This window comes from Drosophila rhopaloa, unplaced genomic scaffold (assembly GCF_018152115.1).
Source record: "Drosophila rhopaloa isolate 14029-0021.01 unplaced genomic scaffold, ASM1815211v1 contig_3, whole genome shotgun sequence".
Taxonomy (NCBI): domain Eukaryota; kingdom Metazoa; phylum Arthropoda; class Insecta; order Diptera; family Drosophilidae; genus Drosophila; species Drosophila rhopaloa.
In genome coordinates, this window is record NW_025335123.1 from 18,252,745 (window position 1) to 18,280,266 (window position 27,522).

The window sequence follows — 27,522 nt, forward strand, 5'->3', positions numbered from 1 at the left end:
ATTTCCAGCCCAGAAAGGGATACAAATAAAAGACAGGAAAACTATTATTTACTCTTGACGATTTCTTTGTTTTATTTCGTTTAGAAAAAGCGACACACATTATTTATTTCTCTTAAAAGTTTCATGTTTTCTGTTCCTTGGACTTATTTGTGCAACAATAAACAAAATATAAATATTTGATTTTGCTTTCGGTTTGTTAAGCCATTTTGTTACTGTTTCTCAGCTTTTGGAATTAATTTTTGGTTTTTTTTTTGCAGTGCGCAACAACAATATTTTTTTTGCTCTTATAATTTTTTAATGATTCTTGTTATCAGTTTAGGGTTTTTCAAAAAATTCTAATCAGAGGAGGTAAATGGACGTTGGTGGTGGAAATGTAAGATAACCCTCTAGCCATTGCCAAATTTAAATTAGGGAACCAGAAATAGAACCTAAAAAAGAGCTTAGACAAAAAACAGAACAGAAGCAATTTAAAATTTGTATTTTAAATCGTTTAGACAAAACTGTTCAAAATATGTATATATTTTTTTTTAAATTTTTTCGAAACCGACTATGTTTAATCTATGTTTAAACTGTTGAGCGCAAATAATGTTTTCTTATGAAAGAGGGGGAAAAAAATAACTCTGGCAATGGCATCTCCTTTGCTTAGCTTAATAGTTACATATTTGAAATTTCATTTTTTCTGTTTAGTTTTTAGTGTCTGTTTCGATTTGTTAACAATTGTTTCTTCCAGTTGGAGCCAATCGGTCCATCTCTCGTTGTGCTTCATCTTCATCCTTTTGTTATTCCTTATCTTCCCCATCTCTTACTTATTTTTTGATCCTTGTCTGTTGCTCCTTTTTTCCGCTTTAGAGGTGCTCCTTTATGGTTAGGTAGCGAGATAGAAAGAGACGGCTATAGACAGCTAAAGGTACACGAGTACAAATACAATTACAATTACAGCGGTATTACAGTTAACGGTTAGCGGTTAAACGGGTATTCCAGAATTTTCCCGATTCACGCCTTTCGGGTCCTGCCGAGGCCGTATGTGTGTGTGTGTAAGCGTGAATCTGTTTGGGTTTTGTATTTTTTTTGTTTGTTTTTTATTAAAATTGTTCATTTTGTTTTGTGTTTTATTTACATATAATAATAGTTTTACTTCATTTCAGACATTTGTTGAACATCGTTATCGTTACACACACGGTGAAATACACATGTGCATTTATATATATATATATATTCATATATATGTGTATATATATAAAGGGTTATTATTGTAACAGTTATTAGGTATACATACGTATATAAGATCTCGGCAACATTTAACAACAATTTTCTCTTATTCGTTTTAGTTTTAGTTTCTGCTTTTGTGTGTTTTTGTTTTTGCTCTGCACTCGATTTTCATTTTCTCACATTTATTGCACAATATATATATTTAGATATATATAGAATTCTTTAAATAATATTATGTTGTACTTGAAACTTGGACTAAACTATAAATTGTACAAAAAGATTTCTCAGTTTTTAGGTTTTTCTTTCAATTTGTTAAATGTTAAGTTTTCTTATATCTTATATCAACTAAAGCATTCTACATAACACGTAATTCTCTCTCGCTTTCTCTCTCTCTCTCTCTCGATCTCTATCTGGGGTGGCGGGATAAGTGGGCGTGGTGGGGTTTATATTTGGGACTTTGAGGTTGAACCTTACCTAAAAAAAACACACGCTTCTTGCACCTGATCTCCTTTTAACTTTAACTTTATAGTTTACTGATTTACCATTAGGTTAGTGGTTCTATATCCTTTTAACACACTTACTTAAATTATAATCATAATAATAAGATACATTGAGTTGCGTGTGTTTGTTTGTGCGTTAAAATAACTCTCATCTCACCTTAAAAAAAACAAAAAAAAAAAATCTCTCAAGAAATTCTACAACTAAATTCTCACCATATGCTATATATATAAATATATGTATTCATATAAAATTCCCCAGTTTTTAAGGGTTAACCTTTTCTAATTATTATAATTATTTCTTTTTTGGAGGCACAGCCACCATTTTGAACTTTAGGCCCTGTTCTGCTTCTTTTACTATTTCCCCCTTCTGCTTTTTCGATGTTTCTCATTTTCGAGGGGCGGTTTAATTAATTAAGGATAGGGGGAATTCGGATATAATTGTCGATCGAGGGAGAGAGATAGGATGTTAGCTATAGACGATCAATGACAACGACAACAATTGCAAGCGAGCGCCACAACAACAACAGCAACAACAATCAATTCAACTACAACAAATAACTAAATGTGCATTGAGCAGCTTGCGGCCACGCCCCTCTCCATTCCCCTAGCCACGCCCACAAATTCTCGCTACGCCCTCCCTCTCATTATCCGCCTGCGTCGCCTCTTATTTGGTTTCATCCTGATCCATCGGCTCCTCGGAATCATCGCGGGATAGAGTTCTGTAGGGAGGATAAGAAAAATAAGATCAGTAACTCTTGATACATTCTTTTCAATTTGGGTATTTGTTTCTATCCTTCGGAGCACATTGTATCGCCCAAACCCACCTGTGCATCGACTGCATTGAGAGGCCGGCCATGGCGTTGATCGTCTCGGACTCGTCGTGCTCCACCTTGAGCGTCTCCAGCGCGGACAGACCCACCGTGTGCTCCAGCAGCCTCACGCAGGGCCAATGCGTTTGCTGCAAAACCGAATAAAAGACACATCAGTCAACGACTGTTAACCAAACATAGACATAGATCTCAATAAGCACCTGAATGGCTATCGTCTTCTGGAGCGTGTTGATGGCATTCTGGCAGGGCGGTCGCTCCAGCTCGGCCGGTGCTATCGGGGCGGCGGGATCGCCGAGCAGCGCCCGCACGCACTCCTGGGCGGAATCACAGATGGCGGCCAGATCGTAGCCGCCCTCGAGGGCCAGCACCACCTTGCCGTTGGCCAGTTGGAGGAGTTCGCGGGTCATGAACCCGAAGCAGGCCGGCGAGACATGGTAGCCGCCCAGCGGAGCCGGATGGCCGGTGGCCGCATCGAAGCCGGAGGAGACCAGCACAATGTCCGGATTGAAGCTCCGCGCGATGGGCATCACAACGGTACGGAATGCAGCGATATACTCGGCGTCGCCCAGCGGCGGATTCAGTGCCCCAGACCACGAGATGTTCACGTTGAAGCCGAGACCAGCACCGGAGCCGCACTGTTGTGGATAAATCATGTGATTAATAGCTAAATCATAAAGGTTTTCCTGCTGTCACTTACCTCTGTGGGTCCGCCTGTGCCGGGAAAGAAGTTACCGTCATCGTGTCGATGTATGGAAAGATATAGAATGTCGGGACTTTGGTAGAATGCTTGCTGGGTGCCATTGCCATGATGCACATCCTGCAAAGAAAGATGTTTTAGTTTCAGAAAGGGATTTAGCAATGGAAATCTCTGCAAATTTTAAACCACTTTTAAAGGTGTCCAAATATTTGGGAGCACCTTTATAAGTGATTTATATTTTAAGCCTCTAGAGATTTTAATGCCAATCAGGGGCAACTAAATCAAACACTCACCCAATCGACGATGAGGATGCGCCGCACCTCGGGCATCCGCTGGCGCAGCAGCTTGGCCGCAATGGCGATCGAGTTGAAGAAACAGAATCCCATGGCCAGATTGGCTTCCGCATGATGGCCCGGCGGCCGGACAACGGCGAATCCATTCCGTAGATCACCCTTGGCCGTCTTCAGCGCCAAATCGATCACACATCCAGCGGCCATTCGGGCAGCGGTGGCCGTGTGATGCTCATTCCACGTGGTATCGAGATCCACACCCAAGCCGCCGCACGACAGGCGCACAAAGCTCGCCGACAACGTGTTCTCCAACTTGGGCCTGCTCAACTGGCACTGATTCGATCCAAAGAGCAGGGCATGCGCCTCCGTGTGCACCGTCTGCAGCTCCTCCTGCGTCGCCTTGCGGGCGCGCAGGCGATCGCATCGCTTCACCAGATCCGTCTCATTCAGCCGCGCCCACACGCTCTGCAACCGGCCACTGTGCTCCGGATGCTGGGCATTGTCGCCGCAGATGCACGAGTGCTTCAGCATCAGCGGATCGTAGGCCAGCCCGGTGGTGACCTTGTGCGGCGGCGAGCCACTCGCCGGTGGCTGATGGTGGTTGCGCAACTGGCTGGCGTACAGGGTGCTCATCAACTGGCGGTGCTGGCGATGCGGCAGCGAGAGGTTCACGGGCGGTATGTGATCGGCCGACGAGGATGTGGCAATTGGCGCCGGCTGCTGTCCCGTGTCCGGGATCTGGCTAAGACCATGTGGCCCCAACGGCACAAGCGGACTACTGAGCGTTCGCGACAGCGGTCGCATCAGGCCCTTGGCCAGCTCATCCTCCTGCTGCAGCAGCAAGAGCTGCTCGCGCTGCTGTTGCAGATACTCCTGGTCCCGCAGCTTGATGATCCCGGACTTTGTGGCGGAGGCGGGATTGTTGGACGTGGAGGGCGGGGCACGGTAGGCGGCTGCTGCTGCCAACGCCGCTGCCAGAGAATCGGGCAGATTCTGGGACGTGCTGGTCGCTATCGTGTTGGTCAGCACCGTCTTCGGCGGTTTCTTCTTGTCGGTGAGGTCCATCACCTCGGCGGCCGAGTCGTCGTCCTCCTCCTTTAGCTGCGCCTCCCGCACCACCACATTCGCTGCGGCGGCGGCTGCAGCTGCTCCACTGCGGGTCAGGACGGTCTGGCGGAGTTTTTGGTTCAGCACCTGGTGCTCATACGCTTGGCGTTCCGCCTAAAAATAAAATGTAAAGAGCGGTATTAATACAGTCTTTGCAAAAGGTTAATATAAATATTAATATAAACATTCAACGGTTAAAAAAGATCTAAACACAGTTTAAAATAAATTTTTAAATGTGATTTCTAACAAAAATGTTATGATTTTTCGCTCATAAATTTCAGTATTTCCACGATAGCAATGCAAATAATGGTCCCATAATGGAATGGCATACCTCGTTGAACTCGTAACAAAATTTCCAGTCGAACTGCATTCACAACTTTTTTTGTAAAATTTTCAGGAAAACTCATGATGAAAACCTCACGAAATATGTGAAATGTGAAAAAATGGGATTTTAACCATTTTTCGCTTAAAAATATCACTATTTTTACGATCACAACGCCAATAATTGTCCAAAATTGGAATGGCATACCTCGTTGAACTCGTAACAAAATTTCCAGTCGAACTGCATTCACAACTTTTTTTGTAAAATTTTCAAGAAAAATCATGGTGAAAACCTCATGAAAAATGTGAAATGTGAAAAATGGGATTTTAACCATTTTTCGCTTAAAAATATCACTATTTTTACGATCACAACGCCAATAATTGTCCAATATTGGAATGGCATACCTCGTTGAACTCGTAACAAAATTTCCAATCGAACTGCATTCACAGCTTTTTTTGTAAAATTTTCAGGAAAACTCATGATGAAAACCTCACGAAATATGTGAAATGTGAAAAAATGGGATTTTAACCATTTTTCGCTTAAAAATATCACTATTTTTACGATCACAACGCCAATAATTGTCCAAAATTGGAATGGCATACCTCGTTGAACTCGTAACAAAATTTCCAGTCGAACTGCATTCACAACTTTTTTTGTAAAATTTTCAAGAAAACTCATGGTGAAAACCTCATGAAAAATGTGAAATGTGAAAAATGGGATTTTAACCATTTTAACCCATCCTTAAAAATATCAGCATTTTTACGATCACAACGCCAATAATTGTCCAATATTGGAATGGCATACCTCGTTGAACTCGTAACAAAATTTCCAGTCGAACTGCATTCACAACTTTTTTTGTAAAATTTTAAAGAAAACTCATGATGAAAACCTCATGAAAAATGTGAAAAATGGGATTTTAACCATTTTTCGCTTAAAACTATCAGTATTTTTACGATCACAACGCCAATAATTGATCAATAATGGAATGGCATACCTTTTTGAACTCGTTACAAAATTTCCAATTGAACTGCATTCACAGCTTTTTTTGTAAAATTTTTGAAAAATATCATTAAACCCCTTAAGAAAAATGCGATATGTGAAAATTGGATTTTAACCATTTTTCGAACAGAAATATCGTTTTTTTAACGATGGCAATGTAAATAATGGTCCCATAATGGAATGTCATACCTTGTTGAACTCGTAACAAAATTTCCAATCAGATTTGCATTCACACCCTTTTTTTGTAACATTTTCAAAAATAATCATTTTACCAAAATGTCATTCGCAGCTATGTTTGACCAATGAACGATGTGTTTTATTTGTATAGTATTTGTTGAGTATTTTGATGTGCTATTTTATTTGATATATCAAAAAATCGGACACTTACCTCACTATTCTCGTAGTGCGTTTGGACCACATTCAGCTGCCCGGCTCCGGTGAGCATTGGATGACCCAGCGGCAGTGGTGCGGACTGCGTCCGTCCCAGCGGCCGGTGGCCCTGCTTGTGGAGATGCACCTGCGCCACCTGGGCATCCGTGATGGGTACGTTGTGCTGGTGGACTCCATAGATGGCATGACCGTGCCCGTGGGCGTGTGCGCCGTGCGCATGGGGTCCGTGTCCATGGCCATGGCCATGACTATTCGTCGGCGGCAGTGATCCGGCGGCGGCTGCTGCTGCTGCCGCTGCAGCCACGGCGGCTGCATGGAGATTTACCGCCGAACCGGCCACGCCACCCAGTTGCTGCATGTAGGACGAGGACGAGGGCAGAATGGTGGAGGCGGCATGGGCCTGCGGCGGTGCCACATCGCCCACCAGCGAGGCCTGCGACGAGGATGTCGAGGTGGCCGACGCACTGCGCACCACCGGGGACGGCTGTTGCGGCGCAATGCCCGTGGCCGGAATCATGGCCAGCGGTGTCGGTGGCTGGCGACCCCCGAACATGCCCAACGGACCGTAGTAGCCTCCCGGCTGGCCTCCGCCTCCCTGGGTGGCAGTCACATGCTGGTGCAGGGCCGCAAACATGGCATAGTTCACCTGGGCCGTGGCCTGGGCCTGAGCTTGAGCCTGGGCCTGGGCCTGAGCGTGGGCCTGAGCTTGAGCCTGGGCATGCGCCTGTGCCTGCGCCGAGTTGGGTAAATGCGGTCGACCCAGCGAAATATTGGGCAGCGATGGCGAACTGAACAACGGCAAATCGTTGATGCTGCTCCTCTGGCCCGGCTGGTATTGGCTGCCCTCCTCGTTCTCCTCCTGGATGGGTGCACTCGTCGGCGATCCACGGCTACCGACCACGCCCACCGCCAATGCGGCTGCCGAGGGCGGCGAATTGGGTCCCGAATCCGGTGTACTGTTGCAGTCTGTGAATTCATTATGGGATAAACACTAATTAATCGCGATTCAATGCAAGAGATAATCCGTACGTATCGGTCAGTAAGGGACAAGGTTAATTCAGCTGAGCGAGTTGGTCAGTTGGGGCGTCTTTATGGGGTTAATTAAACAGCAGTAAAAACAACAGCCAAAACAACGAATAAACGATAACGACAACGATTATAATAACAATATTAAACAGTATTAAAACAATAATCAATTGAAATGTTTTTGTGGTCTAAGTAATTATAATTATAATTATAATACTTATTATAATTATAATATAATAACTTTAATACTTATAAATATAAAGATCTAAACTTATGTATGTGTTTAAATTGGTTCTGTCATAATCAATTAAGGAATTGATTTATAAATCTATTTATAAGTCAAAACAGTGTAATTAAAATTTTAAAAAACAGTCATTTTATCTTGGAAATCAGATTGTAAATCTTTAATAATGTCCCTAAAATCAAGAAATATATACTGATTAAAGTCATAAAAAAGAGATACTTTAATATTAGACAACCTTAGGTTGATTAAGGTTTTAAAAATATTTTCAATGACAAAAAATGTAAATGTGAATTCGTAAGCTAGATGGTAATAAATCTATTAATAATTATTTTCATGTTTAGTATAAAAACTAATAAAACGTGTAAGGAACCTCTTTTCAAACACTATTACTAATCTTTCCACCAACTGACTCAACTTGATTTTACCCCTCGCTACATCTTCCTCCGACCTGAGCATTCGGATTCGGGGTTCTGCCTCTGGATGGATACGTACTTGTGAGAACGGAGTTCTTCTGCTGCCTGCGCTGCGCCGCCTGAAGGAGGCGTTCGTGGCGCCGGGCTCCCGCCGGTCCGCCAATGCGGGCCTTGCGCTCCATGACGCTGTGCTTCAGCCGGATCTTCAGCAGGTTCGGTTCGGATGCTGTTGTGGGAGCGGTTCACACATGTGTTCGGTTAGTTCGGGGGTTAAGAGCTTCGGTCTTATAAATACAAATATAGGATTTGAGCTCTGCGTTTGAAACAAACTTGCAGTTAGTAGTTAGGACCATGCTTTTGTATATCTCTATCAACTAATATTTCCTTGAATTTCTGAATGCGACTTGAAGAATTTCTACCCACCACTTACAAATTGTTAAACAAAACTTGTAAATAATCTTATATTGATACAAAGTCTGTATGCCCTTTGGAATATAATGTGATTTACAACTGATTTACTAATTATACATTACATTTTAATAGTGTTTAATAAAAAAACTGTAAGTCAAACTGTAAATAGTCTATTATTTGTTTAATTTGATAATAAGTAAAACCAAAACTAGACATTTATTTTGTAAATATTAATAACAATGAAAGCCTTTACCTACTCTTCTATACAACATTAGTTAACTTTAATAATCCGTATTTTCAACATGCCCCAATTTATTTTATATAACCACATAATTTCAACACCAAGAACCAAGTACCAGAAATGGTTCTAGATCAACTGTTTCATAAGTGAGCTTAAGCTTGAGCAAAACTTTTACCTAAAAGCTAATCTTACCCAACAGAAACGAACCCTATTATATTCAGGTGTTGCCCAACAAAAATTATCTAAACAATTCATCCTCTGGCATTTTGGTTACGTGTCCATACAAAATATATTTCTATCTGACAATTTAATGCAAAAATTGTTGGTTTACTTCCTCCTTCTATCGTTTTGCACCCCTTTTGTGGTTAGACAACAAGTAGAAGTTACAGCAGCAGTGTCAGGCAAAAAAAAAGGGATTTTAATGCGGAATTCAGGCAAGAGCTTTAGCTTTTCATTCACTGCGTTCTTTTCCTCATCACAGGGGGTTTTAATCGCATCCCACCTGGTGACATGGTAATAATATTCGAGGGCCGTCGGTTATTTCACTCACCTGTCTTCCTTAGCGGAAAATCAGATTCATATTTGAGCAGTGAGGAGGGCGGCTGAGGTATTTTGTAGGGATGTGCACTGGTCACGGTTCCCGCTGGGAGGGATTCGCCCGAGGAGCTCTTCACCACGCCACTGTAAAGGAAATACGTAAGGATTATTTATGGTAGCAATAAGTGGGAATGGTGGAAGGCCATTTAAAGATATAGAATTTTTTGTGCTAAATTCCTTTTGAGGTAATCAACTTATACAGTTTTTATTGATTCAGAAATGTGTGATTTAATAAATATTTATTTATTGATAAATTGCATTAAATTTAATAACATTTTAAATTAATAATACTTTTTAGTTCGTAAAAACATTGTTAAAGAAACAAAATCAAAGCAAAATTTATGATATCTTTTCTGCAATGTTGTTTGAGATTTATTACTCAAAAAACATTTTCGAAAAAGATTTATTGGTTCGGCATTGATTGTATACCTATTATTTTAAATTTATTTCAACGTTAAGTGTCTCAGATGTTTATTTACTTTAAAACAATTTAAATAGATTGTTGTCTAAAAATAGAAGATACATCAAAAGAAAATATTTGGAAAGTCTGTTTAGGCAAAAAGTTTTTTCTAAATAGATTAATTTCACAGCATTGAAAATAAAGAGTTTTCAATATGACAATGTGGTTCAATTTATTTATTTTCAGTTAGGATTCAAATACGCATTGCGTTTCTATTGCATTTATCATTATAACCAATTGATGTTACACTTTTAGGGTCTTATGGAAATATATCTGCTGGCAAACCCTTCTTACCATTTCCGATAGGGCGACGTCGTGCCATTTGAAGTCGTCGCCTGCGACTTCCTGCTCATGATGAAGCACTGTCAACGGGATGGGAATGTGATCAGATCAGGTCTTTGGGTATTAGATATGGGATATCTTACGTTGAGAATCTGTTTGACCTCGGGACTGGCATTGGCGCTGCATGTCTGCTTGAGTTTCATACCGTCTCTGCCGCGTCCCTGTTGCTGCTGTTGATGTTGCTGCTGTTGTTGTTGATGTTGCTGCTGTTGTTGTTGATGTTGCTGTTGATGTTGTTGCTGCTGCTGTTGATGCTGGTGTTGATGTTGATGGGGCTGCTGCTGCTGCTGCTGGTGGTGATGCTGCTGCTGGAGTTGCCGGTGTTGCTCCGCTGCTGCCGCCGCGGTGGCTGTCACCATGCTATCGGTTTGCAATTCCTGGAAAGCGCCATGTGAATTCACCGCAAACTATATAATTGCAATAAGTTCGAGAAAGAATCGTTTGTTTGTTTGTTGTTTCTTATCGTGGTGATGTAGGAGTAATCAAAATTTATGCATTTCTGTTGGTAAAGTTCAATTGTCGTTGCTGTTGCTATTCTAAATCTATCATTCTTCTATCTATTAACCATTACGTATTCATATCGCTAATTAAGTCAATTAGAGTATTTTATAAAATTAACTTGGTGAAGTCTTTCATTTATGGTTACAAAAATCTACCTTTATATATACAAATAAATCTTGAGACATTTTGAATACTTTGAGTTTGAAAAATATAAATGTCGGGTAGAATAGAGATCGTCAAAGATTTAATGCGACATTTTCTAAAACATTAAATACCTCTGTGACATGGCTATACCTATATAGAGTGTTAACGATGGGCTTAGTCATCGCACAAGACGCTTCCGACACTTCCGGCACGATAATATAATATATATTTCATATAATTTCGTTTCATTTCGTTTCAATTCTCATTTACTTTGCCGTTTGTTTTTAATGTTTTTTCGTTTTCTGTCTGTCGCCCCCACACAGCCAGAGTCATATCCACATCATCATCATTATTATTATTTATGTATAAAGACGAACAAAATAAATAAAATAAGTAGCAACAGCAACAACAAGACTGGTGGAACATCAACTGAGCTGCGTAGTCTACTCACTCGATACTTGTGCTCCAGTTGGATCTTATGCTCCAATTCCATTTGCTTCGATTGCTCCTGAAATGTGTGGAAAAGCCGTTGCTTTTGCAATTCCTGGCTCTTCTTGAGCTGCAAAAAAAAAGATATATATAAAAATTATCAATCCATTAAAGTGTTTGGGTGAAATTTACAGAAAAGTAAAGGAATCGTAATGCAAAAGATCGGTCGTCTTTAATTTTTATTGGTTATCAATATGCGCTATCTTACACACGAACAATCAATCTGAAATTCGAAAGTACAAAAAATGTGGGACTCCCATTTTTAATTTATCATGGTTGTCGTTACTTCATCATTCTTTGCTTTAGATAACTACATTTTTTGTTTTGATCAATAATAAAATAAAAATAAATATAAGAATTTTTTATATTAGTTATAATTTAAAATCGTTTGAAATACTTTATTTCAAATATCAAAGTCATATTTTATTTGGTTGTTCTTTTCGTAAAATAATTTTAATCATTCACAAATTACCGATCATAGATTGCTGATTATAGAAATTATATGGATTACAAATCAAAGATCACACATACTGATCACTGTAGTTCATAGACCTCTGATCACAAGTCAAAAATCACAGGTAACAAACGAAAGTTCATGAAATCAAAATTTATACGAATGACAATCAAAGTTCGATCAAAGACGATCAATGATAAGAGTTGAAATGTCTTTATTGGATTAGTTTCCAACTTTTCACTTAATAATATAATTTCATTTTAGCCTATGTTTCTGGTTTTTTCGGTTCTTCGTCTTCCTGATCACTTCTGCTTTCGGATGTGTCATAATATTTGCATATTTCCCATGACCTTAGCAGTATGCTTTCTACTCTCTCTCTCTCACACTCTCTAATTTTCTCTCTGTGTAAGTGTGTGTGTGTGTGAGTGTTACCCCCCACGCAGTCACACCATGCAAAAATAAACGGAAAAATAAATAAATAAATAAAGCAATTGCTGTTTATCTCTGGTTTTTATTTGATTTGTCTTGTTAAAATGTGATTTTCAGGTGGAATAAAAGGTGTTCTCACTTTTCTGCTTACTTCACTCAATAAATAATCTTTGGTTTCTGCTGCCACTTTTGCTTCTTTTTCATATATTTCTTTGTTTTCTTATATGGTTTTTTGTATAGTTTTTGTCCGTTTGCTTTCGATATTTGGTTATAAACTTTTTGGCCAGGCACTCTTTCATGGAATTTCCAAAAACTGCGTGTTTGGTTTACGTTGAATTGTGTTTTGGGGTTTGGTTTTTAGTTTTTTGATGTTTTGAATTTGCTTTTGGTTTTGTCGTTTTGTGAAATTTTGAATTTGCTTTTCCTTTTCTTCTATTTGTATTTTTATTTTGTATTTTGATTTTTAGTTTTATTTGTATTTTCTTTTTGGCGTTTGGCGCGTTCGCTTTGGCCTCGGCATTCGCTGGGAAATGAGGGAGGCGCTTTCATTTCAGTTTCACTCGGCCGACTGGCCCAACTGGCGAAAAAATCAAATATAAACACAAATTTCGAAACAGTTACGATGGGATGGCAGAGAAAGAGCGCCGGCAGAAGAGCACAAAGCGGAAGAGCGGCGCAGAAAGGGAGAAAGGTGGGGAAAGCAGGGGCGACAGAGACAGAAAACTTGGGTAGACAAATGGGCGTTTTGGGCTCTTTGATAGAGAACCGTCAACATCATTACTCAAACATATCAACAATCGCATCTTACACGGCAACAATTATTCTACACACTCTGATGTTACATAATTTTTTAAGATTGATTAGATATTTTTCCATCTATAATAGCATCTTCTAATTATTAACTAAACATTTTCGTTAGAATCTATATATGATTACGCTGTTGATATTCTGAAGATTTTTATAAAGATGGATTCGATTTTCATAATTTAAGGGATCCATATGATATTAAAAATATAAATATACAAAAATATCGAGATAAAAATCATGCGATTGACCAAAGGTTAGTAGTCCCCAGCAACTACATGATTTGATGTTTCTGTGTTGAAAGAAGGAACCTCTACCATATGCCACATCGATTCCTAGGAAACTGCAATCTCCGCCCCCCTCCCCAAAAGGCACCCACCACCCCCTGCAGCGACGCCCGCTTGCACAACATTCGCCAGTTGCTATGGCCAATGCTATAATTATAAATACCTGCGCTATAATTATAGCGGGGCAAAAGACAACACACAGGCACGCCCATATAAATAGAAACAGTGCGGATCGGAGCGGGTTAAATAAAAAAAATGTTAAATAGAAGAAGGGCGGAGGCACACAAACAAATGAAAGCGGAAAAATGCAGTGTCTACCCTCACTCAATGATCATCCAAGTGTGATGATGAAGATGACTGAGATCGAACGAAGAATTTCCGGAAATTGGTAGGAAAATAGATTCACTGGAATCGCTTAGTAATCGATCATTGTGCTTGATCTATATTTAAGTTTGTAAATACGATTGTTTTGTTTTTTTAAGTGGATAATTATAGTTGAAAATTATAAATAAACACATTAAGATATTGCTTAATACGAAACTATTGTAGTGTTTAGTATAGGGTTTCCGGAAATGCTGATCTGTAATATTTGTAATACTCTTTGATCTCTACTTTAATATTTATATCTAGGAACTTTAAAAGGTTTGTGTAGTTATCTTAATTTGGTTAATTTTGCATCATACCCCCATCACATAATTGTATTATCGAATATAGATCTTAAGTTGCTACAAGGAAATGGAAACTATCATCATTAATTGATCTAATTCCGATAAGGTGAAAATATCTAAAATGGTTTAAGAACTTTGTATCTGAGGTCTATATATCTTGCTTTTCGACTGCCCCTCTTTCCATCGCAATTGAATTCCAATCTTCACGTTCTCTTTTCCCAAATGCAAAACTATTCTTGCCTAATTTGTGTGCGAAGATCAAAGATCAATGATCATCTTCATTAAGATCTTGTCAACCCTCCCACTCACTCCACCGCCCACCCACTCCCCCATCAATTTTTGCTAATTTGCATTTTGCTCGTGCCACCGAAAAAAAAAAGAAAAACTAAAACAGAACACAAAATGCTAAAGGAAAATAGACTGAGGAATTCTATAAAACATTTTCACTGATTGGCAATTGTACGTGTGTGCGTGATCTAACCAGCCAAGTGTATATGTGTGCGCTTGTTAAAAATAAAACCCGCAGAGTTTATAAAAGAACAAAAATAAATTCAAAGGAAAAACCGAAAATAACAAAAACGGCAAACGCGTTGATGAAAAACGAAGGCAACTCAAATGGGATGAAAATGAAAAAATTACACAGAAAACAAAATATTGATAGTTTTTAAAAGTTTTTTTTTTCAACTATAAAACCGTTAAGACCATGAAACTAACGATATGATGTGCAAATTAATATCTTCTTGCAAAAACAGCTATACAACAATGATGAGGATTTCTCCCAGTGTATAGTGAGGTTAACAAAATAGGTGGGCGGTGGGGTGTGGCCGGCAGAAAAAGAAGAAGAGCACGTCGAACATGAGGCTGCATATAAAACACTCTTTAACCCTAAAAATAAAGATTTCAAACGAAAACAAAACAAAAGAAATGCGACGATGAACCAACAAAAAAAAACTTTACATAAAAAAAACACAGAAATTACGACAAAAATAAGAAAGCGAACTGCAGCCAAAAATCGAGGCATAAATAAATCCCCGAGACTATAAATTGAATGCAAGCAGCACAGAAACAAGAAGAAGAAGCGGGCCACAAAGAACAGGGGCGTTGGGGGGTGAGGAGGGGCGGTGAAAAAGAAGGGGGAGTGGAGGGGGTCGAGCAGGTGGGCCTGCTGCACATGCTGGCCATCATGCCCGGCTACAGTGGGCACCAGGTCAAAGAGACAGTTGAAACAAATGCCAACCATTTGGTCAGGTGCAGTAAACACCCCCTATACAGATAAAGTAGTTTTCCCACAAAATGTATCTTAAATTAAGCTTTAAGAAAAGTGAAGTACTTTTAAAAATATATAATTCAAATAGCAATGAAAGTAGTCAGAGTTTTAGATTTCATAATTTAAAGTTAGTTAGAAAATCAGCATCTTTTTTACAATATCTACTTTAATAATATCATATTATAACAATTATTTATTAACGTGTCCTTTTCAATAATATCGAAAGTATTTTAATAACATTTTTTAATACTTTTTCGAATCAGATGTAAAACTCCCAACAGGGCCATTATAGGCAGTGATATCTATAAATCCTCCGTACTCTCATCTTCTCTGACATTTCTCGCTCACTGTGCGGCTCTCTTGACTCGGTTTCCGTTTATTTTTAGAGAATTTTATTTAAAAAATGCGCAAAAACTCATACATATTTTCGTAGTGAAAACAATAAATATAGAATCATTAAGTTGTACACGCGTTTAAATTTAGACTTCCAACAAGAGGAGCAGCATCGCATCGGCACACACACTACTGAGGAGCATGGCCAGAGCCAGGCGAATAAAGTATAAATAAAGCGGAAAGCGAAAAAGCTCAACAAAAATAAAACAACATTAAAGAAACAAGGAAAATGTGAAAAGGCCAGCTGGAGGAATTACTGGACAAAAAGCTGACAAGGAAAAGGCATAGAGATTGTCCTGGGTCCCTCTTAGCCAAGTCGAAAAGAAATCTTTTAAATTGTCTGTAGTCAAAAAATATTATATTAATAACTAACAAATCCTTTTTCAAGCCTTTAAAAATAATGAATGCTTAAGAAGATTTTTTATTATTTTACTATATAGCTTTTTAAACCACTTAAAAAAAGAACTTCCTGAAGGTATTTCAATCAAGGTTTTCTCGACCTTTTTTAATATTCCCCAATTTTTTTAATACTGTGAAAGTTTTGTTTCGATTACCTTTCTGGTATTCTATGATTCATTAAAAATACAAGGTTCTAAAAGATAACACCACTATTTTTGTTTTAACTGCCCATGGAAACAATAGGTTTACGATTTGCCCCTGGGTTTCATTCACTTATGATGACTTTGTGTTAAAGCATTCATTTCTAAATGCTTTAAATGTTTCAATTAACTTTCAGGTCTTCCATGACAGGTAACACCCTGAATTTTGTTGGGGGTTTGTCATTAGTCAGTTAGTCATCAATATCGAGACAAACCCCCCTAAACAAGTGGTATTTCATCACTGATCGCTAGTTGATGTTGGGGAACTGGAACTGGGAACTCACCTCCATGATCTGCTGATCGATATCCACCGTAGGATGGGGCTTGAAGTCCAATGTCAGTGTGCCCGGCGTTATGTGCAGCAATCGCTCATCGCTTCCGGCTTCTGATGGCAGATCTGCGAATTGACAATGTAAACACACAACTGAATGAGCGAAATTGGAACGATTCGGAGAGGGATATAGATTCGTATACGATTTATGTGTATGTACATATGAGCCATATATAGTGACTCTCCTGATCTGGAGGAGGTGTGACTGGCTCTCCGGCCGATTATGTAGATAAGGCTGCGCTTATCGGACGCTTTTAAAAATAAATCTAAAACGTATTTAGTCGACGCGTTGGACCTCGATGGTTGGTATTTGTGTTTGCCTTTGTAATTGTGTATATTTGCACAGGAAAAAAATTATAAATATTTCCTAAATAAAAAAAACATATTTAGGGGAAGGGTACAACTTTTCAAGTTGTATTTATATTTTTTTAATGCCTTTGTTGCACTTAATTGCACTTACATTTTCTTTTAAACTATTTTTATATGTAATTTTAAGCAATAAGCTCCGGATTTATATATAATTGGGAAGAAATAATATCTAGCTTCATTCCGGTTTTTTAATGGAAAATTTTGAAGATGATTATTTAAGAAGAGAAGAAGAATTTAATATCTTGATAAAATTGATTAAGATAATGTATTTGGATGTTAAAATGTGGTATCAAGAGTATTATTAACTTTTCTCAGTGCATGAGTGTGCGTTGACTATTTTTAGTAACCTTGTGTAGTACAAGTTAACAGCGATTACAACGATTTCCTCTCAACTTTTGCTTTAGCCTTTATTTCTTCTTATTTTGTTGCACGTGACGCCCAAGCTACTTTTATTGCTCTCTCTATTTCTCTCCCTCTCGGAATTGCGCTCTTTTTTTCTCTCTCTGTATTTTAGCACCGCTCAACAAATTTGATTTGCTGCCAAAGAAAAATGATGATGAAAAATTTTGGCAAAACCGAAAATAGATGGGAAAAATCGGTTGGAAAATGTTTCATTGATAAATATTTGCTGCGAGGAGAGTGGGGATATTTGCTCTCTTTTAATTTCCTTTCACTGGACTAATTGCGCGCCAATAAAAATGCAGAGATGACTAACCAAAAAGTCCCATTAGTAACGATGCCCCCTCCCTTTCCGTCACTCTACCTCTGTCTCTTTCTGTCTGTCAAACGCTGATCTAATCAGCAAAGTCGAGTTTTTTGGTCTAGAAATTGATTCCAATTGAATATTGGGCTATGTGGCGGTTCTAAAAATAGAATAACAAAGAGCAAAGCCCAAAAGCAGCAACAAAACAAAAGCACAAACGCATGTGCACATATGTACGCTACAGTTAAGGTCAAAATAAGAGACCCTTCTGAATATTAAATCAGTTTACAATTTTTTAAGGGTGTATTTGATACTTTGAGGTCAATCGCAATTGCAATTCAGAAAAACAAAGTTCTTACATTTAGCTTAAAAACAAATATGAACTTTGACATTCTATATTTGAAATTTCTTTTTCCTAAGAATGTACTTAAACACCGTTGAAATTTTAATTCTTCTGTGTTCCTTATGATTCTGATACTATTATTTTGACCACAACTGTTGCACAGGCCGTGACCTGCTGCGCTGCTTGCTGCGCTGCTTGCCGCTCTGCTTTGACGTTCTATTTTTAGCCGCGTTTATAAATCGTGCATGGCTTTGGGGAGTATATTTAGAAGTGGCAACACACAGATACTATAGATACAACTACTACTACAACAGCAGTGCATATTGCACAAAAGCTCAGAAGAACAAGTACAAAAAGTAAAACGAGATAAAATACTAAGGAAAACAAAAACATGTGAACTTTAAAAGTGAAGACAAAATTCAAATTTAAATTAAGTGCAAAATGCAATGTAATGCTAAATTCATAAGTATTCTTTCAGATTTCCAAAATCCTAAATTTGTTGTCTTATTCAGAACACTCACATTATAAGAAATGCTCTGAACAACACAAGAAGACTACAGGTGCAGAGACTGGGAGAGGGATAATGAGAGAGTGGCTTGCAATCAGAATCAGCTGTTTTATTTATTTTTTTTGAGGTAATGCCGTTTTAAATAAAAGTAAATGCGTAGCAGACTCCCTCTCTTTCTGTCTGTCTCCCTCTAACCCACAACTCCCCCATCTCTGGGCTTTTTCAACTTCAAGGTCAATTTGTGTGTTGACATAGAAACCAACCAAATGGCACAACAAAAACAAAAGCACGTGTATGTGTGTGGCCGCAAAATAAATATAAAAAAATTTTAAAAAGAAAAACGGTATAAAATTTTATGATGGGAGCGCTTGGTGTCATTGAAATTGAAACTGAAATTCAATTGGAAATTGATACGACAACAGAGAGTGAGAGAACAGCTTGATATATATATATATATATATATGTATATATACACTCCCCTCTCTCTCTCTCTTTCTCTTTTCTTCCTTCCTCAATAAGTTTGTTTTGAGCGATAGCTAAATTTCCATGTGTTTGTGCGTTTGTATGGGAATTTGTGGGTAAATTTCCAGCGCGCGCATTCTAAAAATAGAAACAACAACAGCTAAACTTTTGGGCCAGGCCGAAAAAAAATGAGCGCCGGCAAAACGTTTTTTTTTCGGGATATAGGCGGTTGAAGGCGTGGCATTTGTAAAGTTCTAGGCTATACAACTCAATAGAAAACCCCCCAAAAAAACACCCCGATTTTGCGGGTTTACCTTGACAAATGTGAAGCCAAAGAGCAGCTATCACAACCATAACTACGACTACAGTAAATACTCGTTTAAACGACTTTCAGTTATTATGGTTTGAATATAGTATAACTTATAGAATTTCATCATAAACATTTTAACTTTATCCATAAAAACAACAAAATAAAATTAATTTCAATTTTCGAATATACTGTTTTTAATTATCCTAATATTCATAACTCAGTCAAAAAATTCCAGGAAACAAATGAATCAAAAAACATATGAAACTTATTTTCTTATCTTTCCATTAGTTGCAATTTCCAGGAATTTCCTTGATTCAGTATGAAAACTAAAATGTATTAAAAACAAGAAAAGAAACTAGTTTCGGCAAGTCCAATTTTATATACTCTTGCATCTTTAATAGCTTTAGCTTATGATTATAGAATTTATTTTTGAACATGACTCATCTAATTTGTAGCAAAGTGAGGAATCCCAAAAAGAAAATTTTGTCAGGGTGTACTGTGGGTTGAAGTAAATGAAATGAATAAATAAACGCAGCGACGCAGCTTTCGATATGATTACCCCATTGTTAAGACAGTGGCGTGGCGAGGGTTTGTGGGGGGGTTTTTATACGGGCGATACATAAGCCCCTAACGATTTTATATAACAGCTCAAATACACAGAGACAAGCGCAAACACCGAGCCAAGTTTTATTCTTAGAATGCCATTACAATAAATGCTCCACTGGCACTGGAGAAAACAAAATAGAGTGGGGTTTTTTTTTGGGTTTGGGGGTCCGACCTTCTTGCAGGTGCTGCGTGTTTTTCACAATGGAATGGTACAAAAAATAACAACAGCGAAAGGAAAAACTTTTCACTTATTGCGTCTTAGACAATCAATTCTGCCCCACTTTGGGGAAGCGATTCGATGTGAGTGTGGTGTTATTCAAAGCTGGGGAATTCATTTATATATATATAAATATAAATATTCTTCAAAAAGTAAAGTTCCAAAAAAATGCGGACACAGTACTGAAAAATTATTAATTGAAGGAAATATTTACAAAACACATTTACTATTAACTTGAAAACATTATGAAAAAAATGTACAAAAAAGTTTTTCCAGCAAATTATTGGCGGAGGAAAACTTGGAGAATCTCAACTGTTTGCCATGCTATCAAAATAGCAATTAAAAGTCGGTAACAAAAATACGTTGCGGCCTTATAAATAGTTTGCTAACTTTTGACTTAATTTTTAATTCGTTTACCATAGTTTATCGGAGTCAATGGTTCTCAGATTGAAACATTTATAAATTAATTATTACAAAATTGCAGTAATTGCAGTTAGCAAAGTAATTAAAAAGACAACTTTATGATCAGGGAAAACTTATTTAATGTAAATAAGTTTTGAATAAGTTTCTGCCTTATCAGGATTCTTTGAGGTTGAAACAAATCAAAAGTGTTTGAATAGGATTTATCGCTTCAAAAATAAGTGGTTACAGAAAATAATTGTTGAATGAAGGAATTATTAATTGTGTTATGGTCGTACAAAGGCCAACAGATGGCAAAATTCTGAATTACAAATTTAAGGACATTTAATAGCAAAGACCTTGGAAAAAGGACACCTTCATTTTGTATGAAACTATAAATTGGCCAATTTGTAAGGGAACTAGTGGAAAATAAGTGGATAATGATAATAATTATTCGAATAATTAATTATAAACCTTGTTACTATCGAAAAGGGGGCAACAAGTCCTTGAATGAATATAAGCTAATTTTAAATCAACCCTTGACATTGCACATTTGCATGGGCTATAATCCAATCTGAATAAGTGGATTGTATTAGCTATTATCCAACACAAGGCAAACTTTCTGATTATTAATTCAACGAATTTTTCCAACAAGTTCTCCTGTAGAGAGGAAATTAAATTTTCGTGAATTCCTAATGGCCTATCGATGTCCAACAGCTGGACATTCTCGATGGGGAAAGTTACATTGTCCCACTCCGGAATGGGCCCAAGCAATTAGACGTAGACCATGGGATAAATATTACATGGTTGTGGAGAAGACGAGAATCCCCGGAATCCCTGGAATCCCCTAAAATCCTCGGACGCGTCGGCGAACTGCACGTGGCCAATGGAAACAAAAAAAAAAAAAAAAAAAGGGGGAGGAGGGAACGAAAGACGTGGCTCGGCTCTCCGGGTTTCACGGACTTTACGGGTCTCCGGGTCCGGCCGTCAGTCAACAGTCCACACACAAACACAACACACATTTACACCACCCATTTGAAAGGCAAGTAAATTTTGCTGTTGCTTTTGTGTCTAAAAATAGACGAAAATCGATAAACGAATGTTTTTCTTTTTGGTTGCAAATAAACAGACAGAGAGCAGAAACGAGCACGAGAATCGGGGAGCGAGAGAGCTGAGCACGAAGCGAAGATTACGGGGCTCCAAGCCATCTCCCCCCACACCCCACACCCACCACCCACTGCCCATTTTCTCGCATCCCCCACCCCAATTTCCATTTCCATTTTCCCGTCCATCCACGTGCTTGGCATTGGCAGTGGTTTCGATGGATGGCCAAAAGAAAATGCGTCCAAAAACCAGTGCTGTGTAGTTAGCTATTCTCTGATAATATTTTCTATGGGCACTTTCGGATGAGTTTAAAACTTATCAGCATTTGAGTTTAACAGACATACTTATAACAAAAATGTACTTGTTAAAAGATAACTAACTTATTGTAAAATGGAGTTTTAACACAGTGCTTTGGCTTGGATAATTTTGTAAAACGAATTGGGTTTTGTTTATAAAATATTTGTTTAAATAAAGAGGCGAATCATTAAAAGTACAAAGAGTTAGCGCTTGTTATGTTGTTGAAAATGTTATTAAATCAGGTGAAAATAATGGATCTTTTGGACTTGCTCTTGCCAAACAAATAATATAAATGTTTAATTGTAAAAGAGTATTAGGAGCAAAACGTTGAGAAATGGAAACAACATGTCATATATTTAATTACATAAAAACAAAATTGAATAGTGAATATTTCTTTTTAGAGCAGTTTACTGCAGTGGGAAATACCTGTCAGCACTGGTTAAGACTAAGACCAACCAGCTCAAAATACCAAGTAAAATATCCCGCCCCCCGGTTTTTCCGCCCATCTATATCTATATCTACATATATCTATTCTGTTTGCCGTGAAAAGAGACGAAAGAGACTTTGACGACCCGACCATGGACAACGTTCTTGTTGTTGTTCTCGGCCTGCCCGGGACAAAAAAGTTAGTAGATCCAACTGTATAGGCCCTCATACCTACCACCTTTTTAACCACCCGAAAGGAGCAACAAACGCACAGTGGTTAAAGCTGTGCAAATGTTTAACTGATTTGATTGACAGCTGGCAATAAGTTGAGTTAAGGAAATAGAGAAGTACGTAAATAGTCCTCACAAATTTGATAAACCATCTGCCACAAAAAAACAAAATACAATTGAACTTTGGAAGTGTGCTACTTAAGAAACAGTTTAAGCCATTGTTCTCAACCCATTTAGAGAACATAAACATTTGCCTATATTTTCAGACTGAATGGATTAAATAAATAAAATAGTAAGTTAAAAGCCAATAGTGAGTCTTGGATAGCGAAATGTGCCGAAGTTAGTTTAGGTCTTTTCATGACTTTAACATCTTTGGGGCTTTACCATTTATTAGACATTCAGATTTTTCTAGTTTAGTAAGCTTACCACAAAGACGAGAAAACGAGCCTAAGTTTGCTTAATAAAGTTGAACATTAGCCAACAGGTGTTTTAATAAATTCCTTGTAAGTTTGCTTAATTGCTTGGATAGTGATCACAGCTGACAGGGATAATTATTAATTTGCTTATAATTTAATAAAGGGGCATTTAAAACGTAAAACCATAAAAAATTGTTCAACAAATTAAATTAGTTTTTTTTTTTGGCAACGTTAAGATTTATGAGCTCCCCAATTCGCAAAAAGAAATTATTTTCGGAAATCGTAGCCCGTCGTGTGACCAGCTTCAACAATTTGCTTCCTCCTCCTATTGTACATTACGTGCCTTATAATTCCCAACCAGTTTGTGCAGAGCTTTTAATGCCGTTATTTGCCAGCTTGTGACCAATGTGCATCATCCATTGACAGCGCAGTTCTGGTCCGCTTTTGTGTATGTGCTTATTACAGTTATTTTTGGAAGGCAACACACACAAACACACCCATACGGGCTGTGTAAGCTTTTGTTTGAGCATGTGTATGTGTGTGGTCTGTGTACATTTTGAGTTATGTATTCCGAATGTTGTTAATGCTGTAGCTATATGCAGGTTACATACGAACAGCCAACAAAGCAGGATATAATATAATAACCCCCCAATACTGCCCTAAACTAAAACCCAGTTTATCTATGGGGTTGGGGATTTTGCAGGGACCTTCGTTCCCACTTACCGTGTATTGGTATTCTATCGTCGGGACTAGACATTTTGCATATGGATTTGGGGGAGGGCGGAACCTGCAACAAATCAGAAAATCAAATTAAACAATATGCAAAAAAAATTAAGTTAAACATTTTTACAAGGATTTGTTTTTCTATCATTGGTTTTCTTTATTATTAAGTAAAGAGTCCCCTAACCATTGCGATATCTAGTTCCCCAATATACATAATAGATTTATAATTGACATACTGAATTGATAAATACTTTGAATGTTAATGTGTACAAAAAAGAACTGTCAACATAGGAAGAACATTTTCTCAGTGTAATTTAAAAACTAAGAGATTAACTTTATCAGAACGTATAATTCTGATTCATTCCGGGAAGAATCTTTACCCATGGGAAATGCCTTCCTCAAACAAGCACAAATAACAAATTGCACATATTTATGTGCATCATTATAATATGAATGATTTCGCCGGACCTCCAAGCAAAAATTCATTCAAATTTAATTCGCAGAAAAAGATAAACAAGGGAAAACAAACTGAAAAACAAGTGCCTGATAAGGCAAGAATTTTTGGAAAATTTTTGTTGTCATTTTCGGAACTCCGATAATGGTATGTAAAAATAAACTCTTGTTTGTTTCTTCTTTTTTTTATTTTGTTTACACTTAAGAGCACTTGATAGGGAAATTTTTACTGGTCGGAAATAACTAAAATATTCTTTTAAGGTGAGTCTTTTAGGAGGCGTGGCCGAAAAAAAACGATAACGAGTTGCCCCATTGACCTTCACACACACCACACACATGTGACGCACAAAACAATTTCCGTTCACTAATTACACGAGCAAATAGAACAAAAGCGACCAACAACCAGAAAACCCAAATGGCAGAAATTGCATTGTAAATAAATTACCGTTAAATCGGATACAATTAAGTACAAAACCGATAGACTATATTCATAAATAATTCAAGCAATTAATTTCATAAAGACCCTTGCATTGACTTATCATATTCCAAAAAAGTTCTTTACAAAAAACACACTAAAAAAAAAACAATTATAAAATCAAGGTTACACTGGCCAAAAGTAATTTTCAATTAAAGACATTATGTAGTTGGAGTTTTCATGGGTACTTACAAATTTATCAATGAATTATCATTTTTATAGGTGTAAAGTTTGTAATAAAATCAATTAATTTGAAGTAGTAAGATTTAGGGTTTGTAGAAAATCTGTCAACTGATATAAATATCGATGAAGGCAAGTTTTTAAGGCGTACGAAGAAAACCTAGAAACAATGAGTAATACTAAATAGAAAAACCAAAACCATTAATTGTCGTGTTGAGGATTACTTAGGCATTTCCCTATTCAAAACAATGGATAAAGTTTCCATGACGTCTTTTATGCAATCTATTTAATAAAGAGTACAAATTGGGGCACTGTCTAGGAAAAACACAACCGCAAGGTCACACTGGAAATTTAATTAAAAGATTTGTTATAAATATCATAGGAAGTGAGACCATATCCGAACATAAACAATAAATCATTACGTTTAAACGTAATGTAAGCATTTGTCACAAGATAAAAACACCTCATAGCTGTAATTTTTGGATGCAAAATAAACAAATTAAGTTGAGGGGCGGAGGGTGGCTAAAAGAGTGAGTTGGCGGCCTCGATTTATGGTGGCGAGTCATATTAATTATAGTCATCAGTGGGTTGCATTGTGAGCTAGAAACGCATATTTTCTAAGCAACAAACTGCGCTCTTAAATGTTTAGTTTAAAGTATTAATAAATAGGGTATGAAAAAAACAGGACAAATTCCAAGGTTCTTATAGTTTCAAAAAGATGGCCTTTTGTATATGTATGTATGACCTATTTTCAATTAAGTGAACTCTACAGTGGTACCTTTTAGTGGCGGTTTTTTACAAGTTTTTAATTAATCATTTTTTTTAAATAGTCTTTACAAATACAAGACAAAATTTAATAGTGAGGAGCAAGATAAACTAAAAACTCCTGCAATGATTTTTTGCCAGGAAATATGTTATTAATTTAGTTACATTTTTTTGAGATATTAAAAAAATGTTATTTAAAGAATACATGCAAATGACCACTATAGTTGAATAAATGGATAAAAAGGAGTGAATAGACGGGGGAGAGCTAAGAGAGATCCCGCAAAAAAAGAATGAGAAGTTTGGCTCAAAGCGAACGAAATAACAACAACAAAAGATCAGCGAATTCCATTCTGTTTTTTGTTGTTGTTACTGTTTTATTTTTTCTGATTCCTGGCATCATGTTGATAACCAAGAAGAGAGAAGAAGATGAAAAGTGGAGAGCAAAGCGGAGAGAAGAGAAAAAGAAGAAGCGAGCACAACATAAACCAGTTCAATGCGCTTTGCGGTGGAGCTTTTATTATTTATTTTTGCTTCTTTTTCTTTTTTTTTTTGGTGGCAGCCACATTTACAGCAACTTTACTAAGTGAACAAAATCAAATCATCAAACGCAGAGAGAGAAAGAGAGCAACAACAAGAGAGGGGGAGAGAGCGAGCACTTTATTTAGCACGCACACACTTGTTACATAAATAACGGCGAATCGAGTGAGAAGCAAAACAGACGAAAAAGAAGACTGGCTGATCTAATAAGAATATGCTGTCTCCCCTTCGGCTGCTGCTGCTAATAAGAATACACGGGGCAAGACAAACAAACAAACATAAATACCTCTTCCAAGTGGTGCAAACTGCTTGCTGCTGCTTTTGTTGTTGTATTTTATATTTTATTGTCGCTTTTCTTTTCCAACTTGTTCCACCAAATGCGAAAAATGATTAACTTTACGAAAATATAAAATAAATAACGCACGCTCTCTCGCTCTCACACTTTGTGTTTGTGTGTGTGAATTCACGACTTTTTTAAGTTAATTTTTGTGTTGTTGTGGACGTATATTTTTGCGCTCTTTTTTATTCGCCTTTTTGCTTGTTACCTTTTTTTGCTTTTGCTTTTCTCTTTCGTTACTTGTTGTTGTTGTCACTTCACAAGCAGTTTTCGCAGTTTCTTTTTGGTACTAGTACTACGACAACTGCCTCTGCTTTTGCCTCTTCTCCTCATCATCGCTCATTCTCTTTTGCTTGTTGATTCGCCCACAATTTTTACGGTTTTTCTTTCGTTTCTGCACGCGCACGCACTTTTTGTTGTTGTTATTTTGATTTATTAAAAAAAATGGAATTTTTGTTATGTGTGTCGGAGAAAAACAGAAAAAAAACAAGAAAATATTCTGTTTGAATTTTCGTGGTTTTTTATTTGGGGAAAACGCGCGACGCTTAGACTTTCTGGGTTCGGAGCGACGCAAAAAAATACAAATTTGTTTCGAATTCCACGAGCGAATAGAGCTGGAACAATAACGATGTTTGTTCGATAATCACCGTCCTCCCAGAAAACATCGATTGTTTCCTACCGATACCCCCAGTCATCAGCATAGAGATAGCGATAGTTATCAAAGTCGCGCCATACTAAATAACAAAATCACATCCCTAAAAGAGTAACGTAAACAAATGGATATAGTTTTTTAGAAATAGCAAGAAAACCTTTTTGTCGACAACCTTAAGGTAAACATTCGTAATCAGGGCGCAAAAATACATTGATTCTGAAAATTTGAATAGCTCAGAATTTTTTTGGAAGATTGTCATTCATTCTCAAAAACTTTAAAAAGCTGATACATCTGAAGTTTAAATTTTGTTAAACGTCTGTTTTTCATAAGGACTTAAGTACAAAATTTGATATGAAAGATAAATGTTTTTTATTGTTATTTTCTTAATTAAGCGCTGGTATTTTTGGAGTTCGACTGCCATATCCTGCACAGATATCGATGATTATTTAAAAATAATCTGTTCTTTAATACAATTTGATTCATTGCACTACAGTCAGTGGTAACAAGAAACATATCAGAATATTACACCTTTTTTGTTTTACAGTTCAATTTAAAAAGAATGGAAT

General features: G+C 37.4%; 1 protein-coding gene across 7 annotated transcripts; it reads right to left on the reverse strand.

Moving 5' to 3' along the window:
* Positions 1 to 42: 42 nt before the first annotated feature.
* On the reverse strand, positions 43 to 26,934 carry LOC108045243 (histone deacetylase 4). 7 transcript variants are annotated; one of them, XM_017124503.2, is made up of 14 exons: positions 26,254 to 26,934; positions 23,558 to 23,621; positions 16,398 to 16,510; positions 11,175 to 11,282; positions 10,162 to 10,455; positions 10,031 to 10,098; positions 9,230 to 9,360; positions 8,107 to 8,253; positions 6,343 to 7,310; positions 3,530 to 4,747; positions 3,237 to 3,356; positions 2,740 to 3,174; positions 2,534 to 2,667; positions 43 to 2,428 (listed from the first exon to the last, which is right to left on the reverse strand). In XM_017124503.2, the coding sequence occupies exons 2-14, from the start codon at positions 23,589 to 23,591 to the stop codon at positions 2,374 to 2,376; spliced, it is 3,825 nt and encodes a 1,274-aa protein (XP_016979992.1). In that variant the 5' UTR covers positions 23,592 to 23,621; positions 26,254 to 26,934; the 3' UTR covers positions 43 to 2,373. The 7 variants fall into 7 exon arrangements, with proteins under 7 accessions (XP_016979992.1, XP_016979990.1, XP_016979989.1 ...); XM_017124501.2 differs by having other exon boundaries at positions 10,162 to 10,485; positions 26,513 to 26,933; XM_017124500.2 differs by having other exon boundaries at positions 10,162 to 10,485; positions 26,254 to 26,932.
* Positions 26,935 to 27,522: the final 588 nt, after the last annotated feature.

What these genes read in the sequence shown, in the direction of transcription:
- LOC108045243 (XM_017124501.2), bottom strand. Translation starts at nt 23,591, where the DNA reads ATGTCTAGTCCCGACGATAGAATACCAATACACG. An exon ending in TCGATCAGCAGATCATGGAG is followed by an intron (nt 11,283 to 16,397) that starts GTGAGTTCCCAG and finishes TTTTTTTTGCAG; the next exon opens with CTCAAGAAGAGCCAGGAATT. An exon ending in ACGTCGCCCTATCGGAAATG is followed by an intron (nt 9,361 to 10,030) that starts GTAAGAAGGGTT and finishes TTTCCTTTACAG; the next exon opens with TGGCGTGGTGAAGAGCTCCT.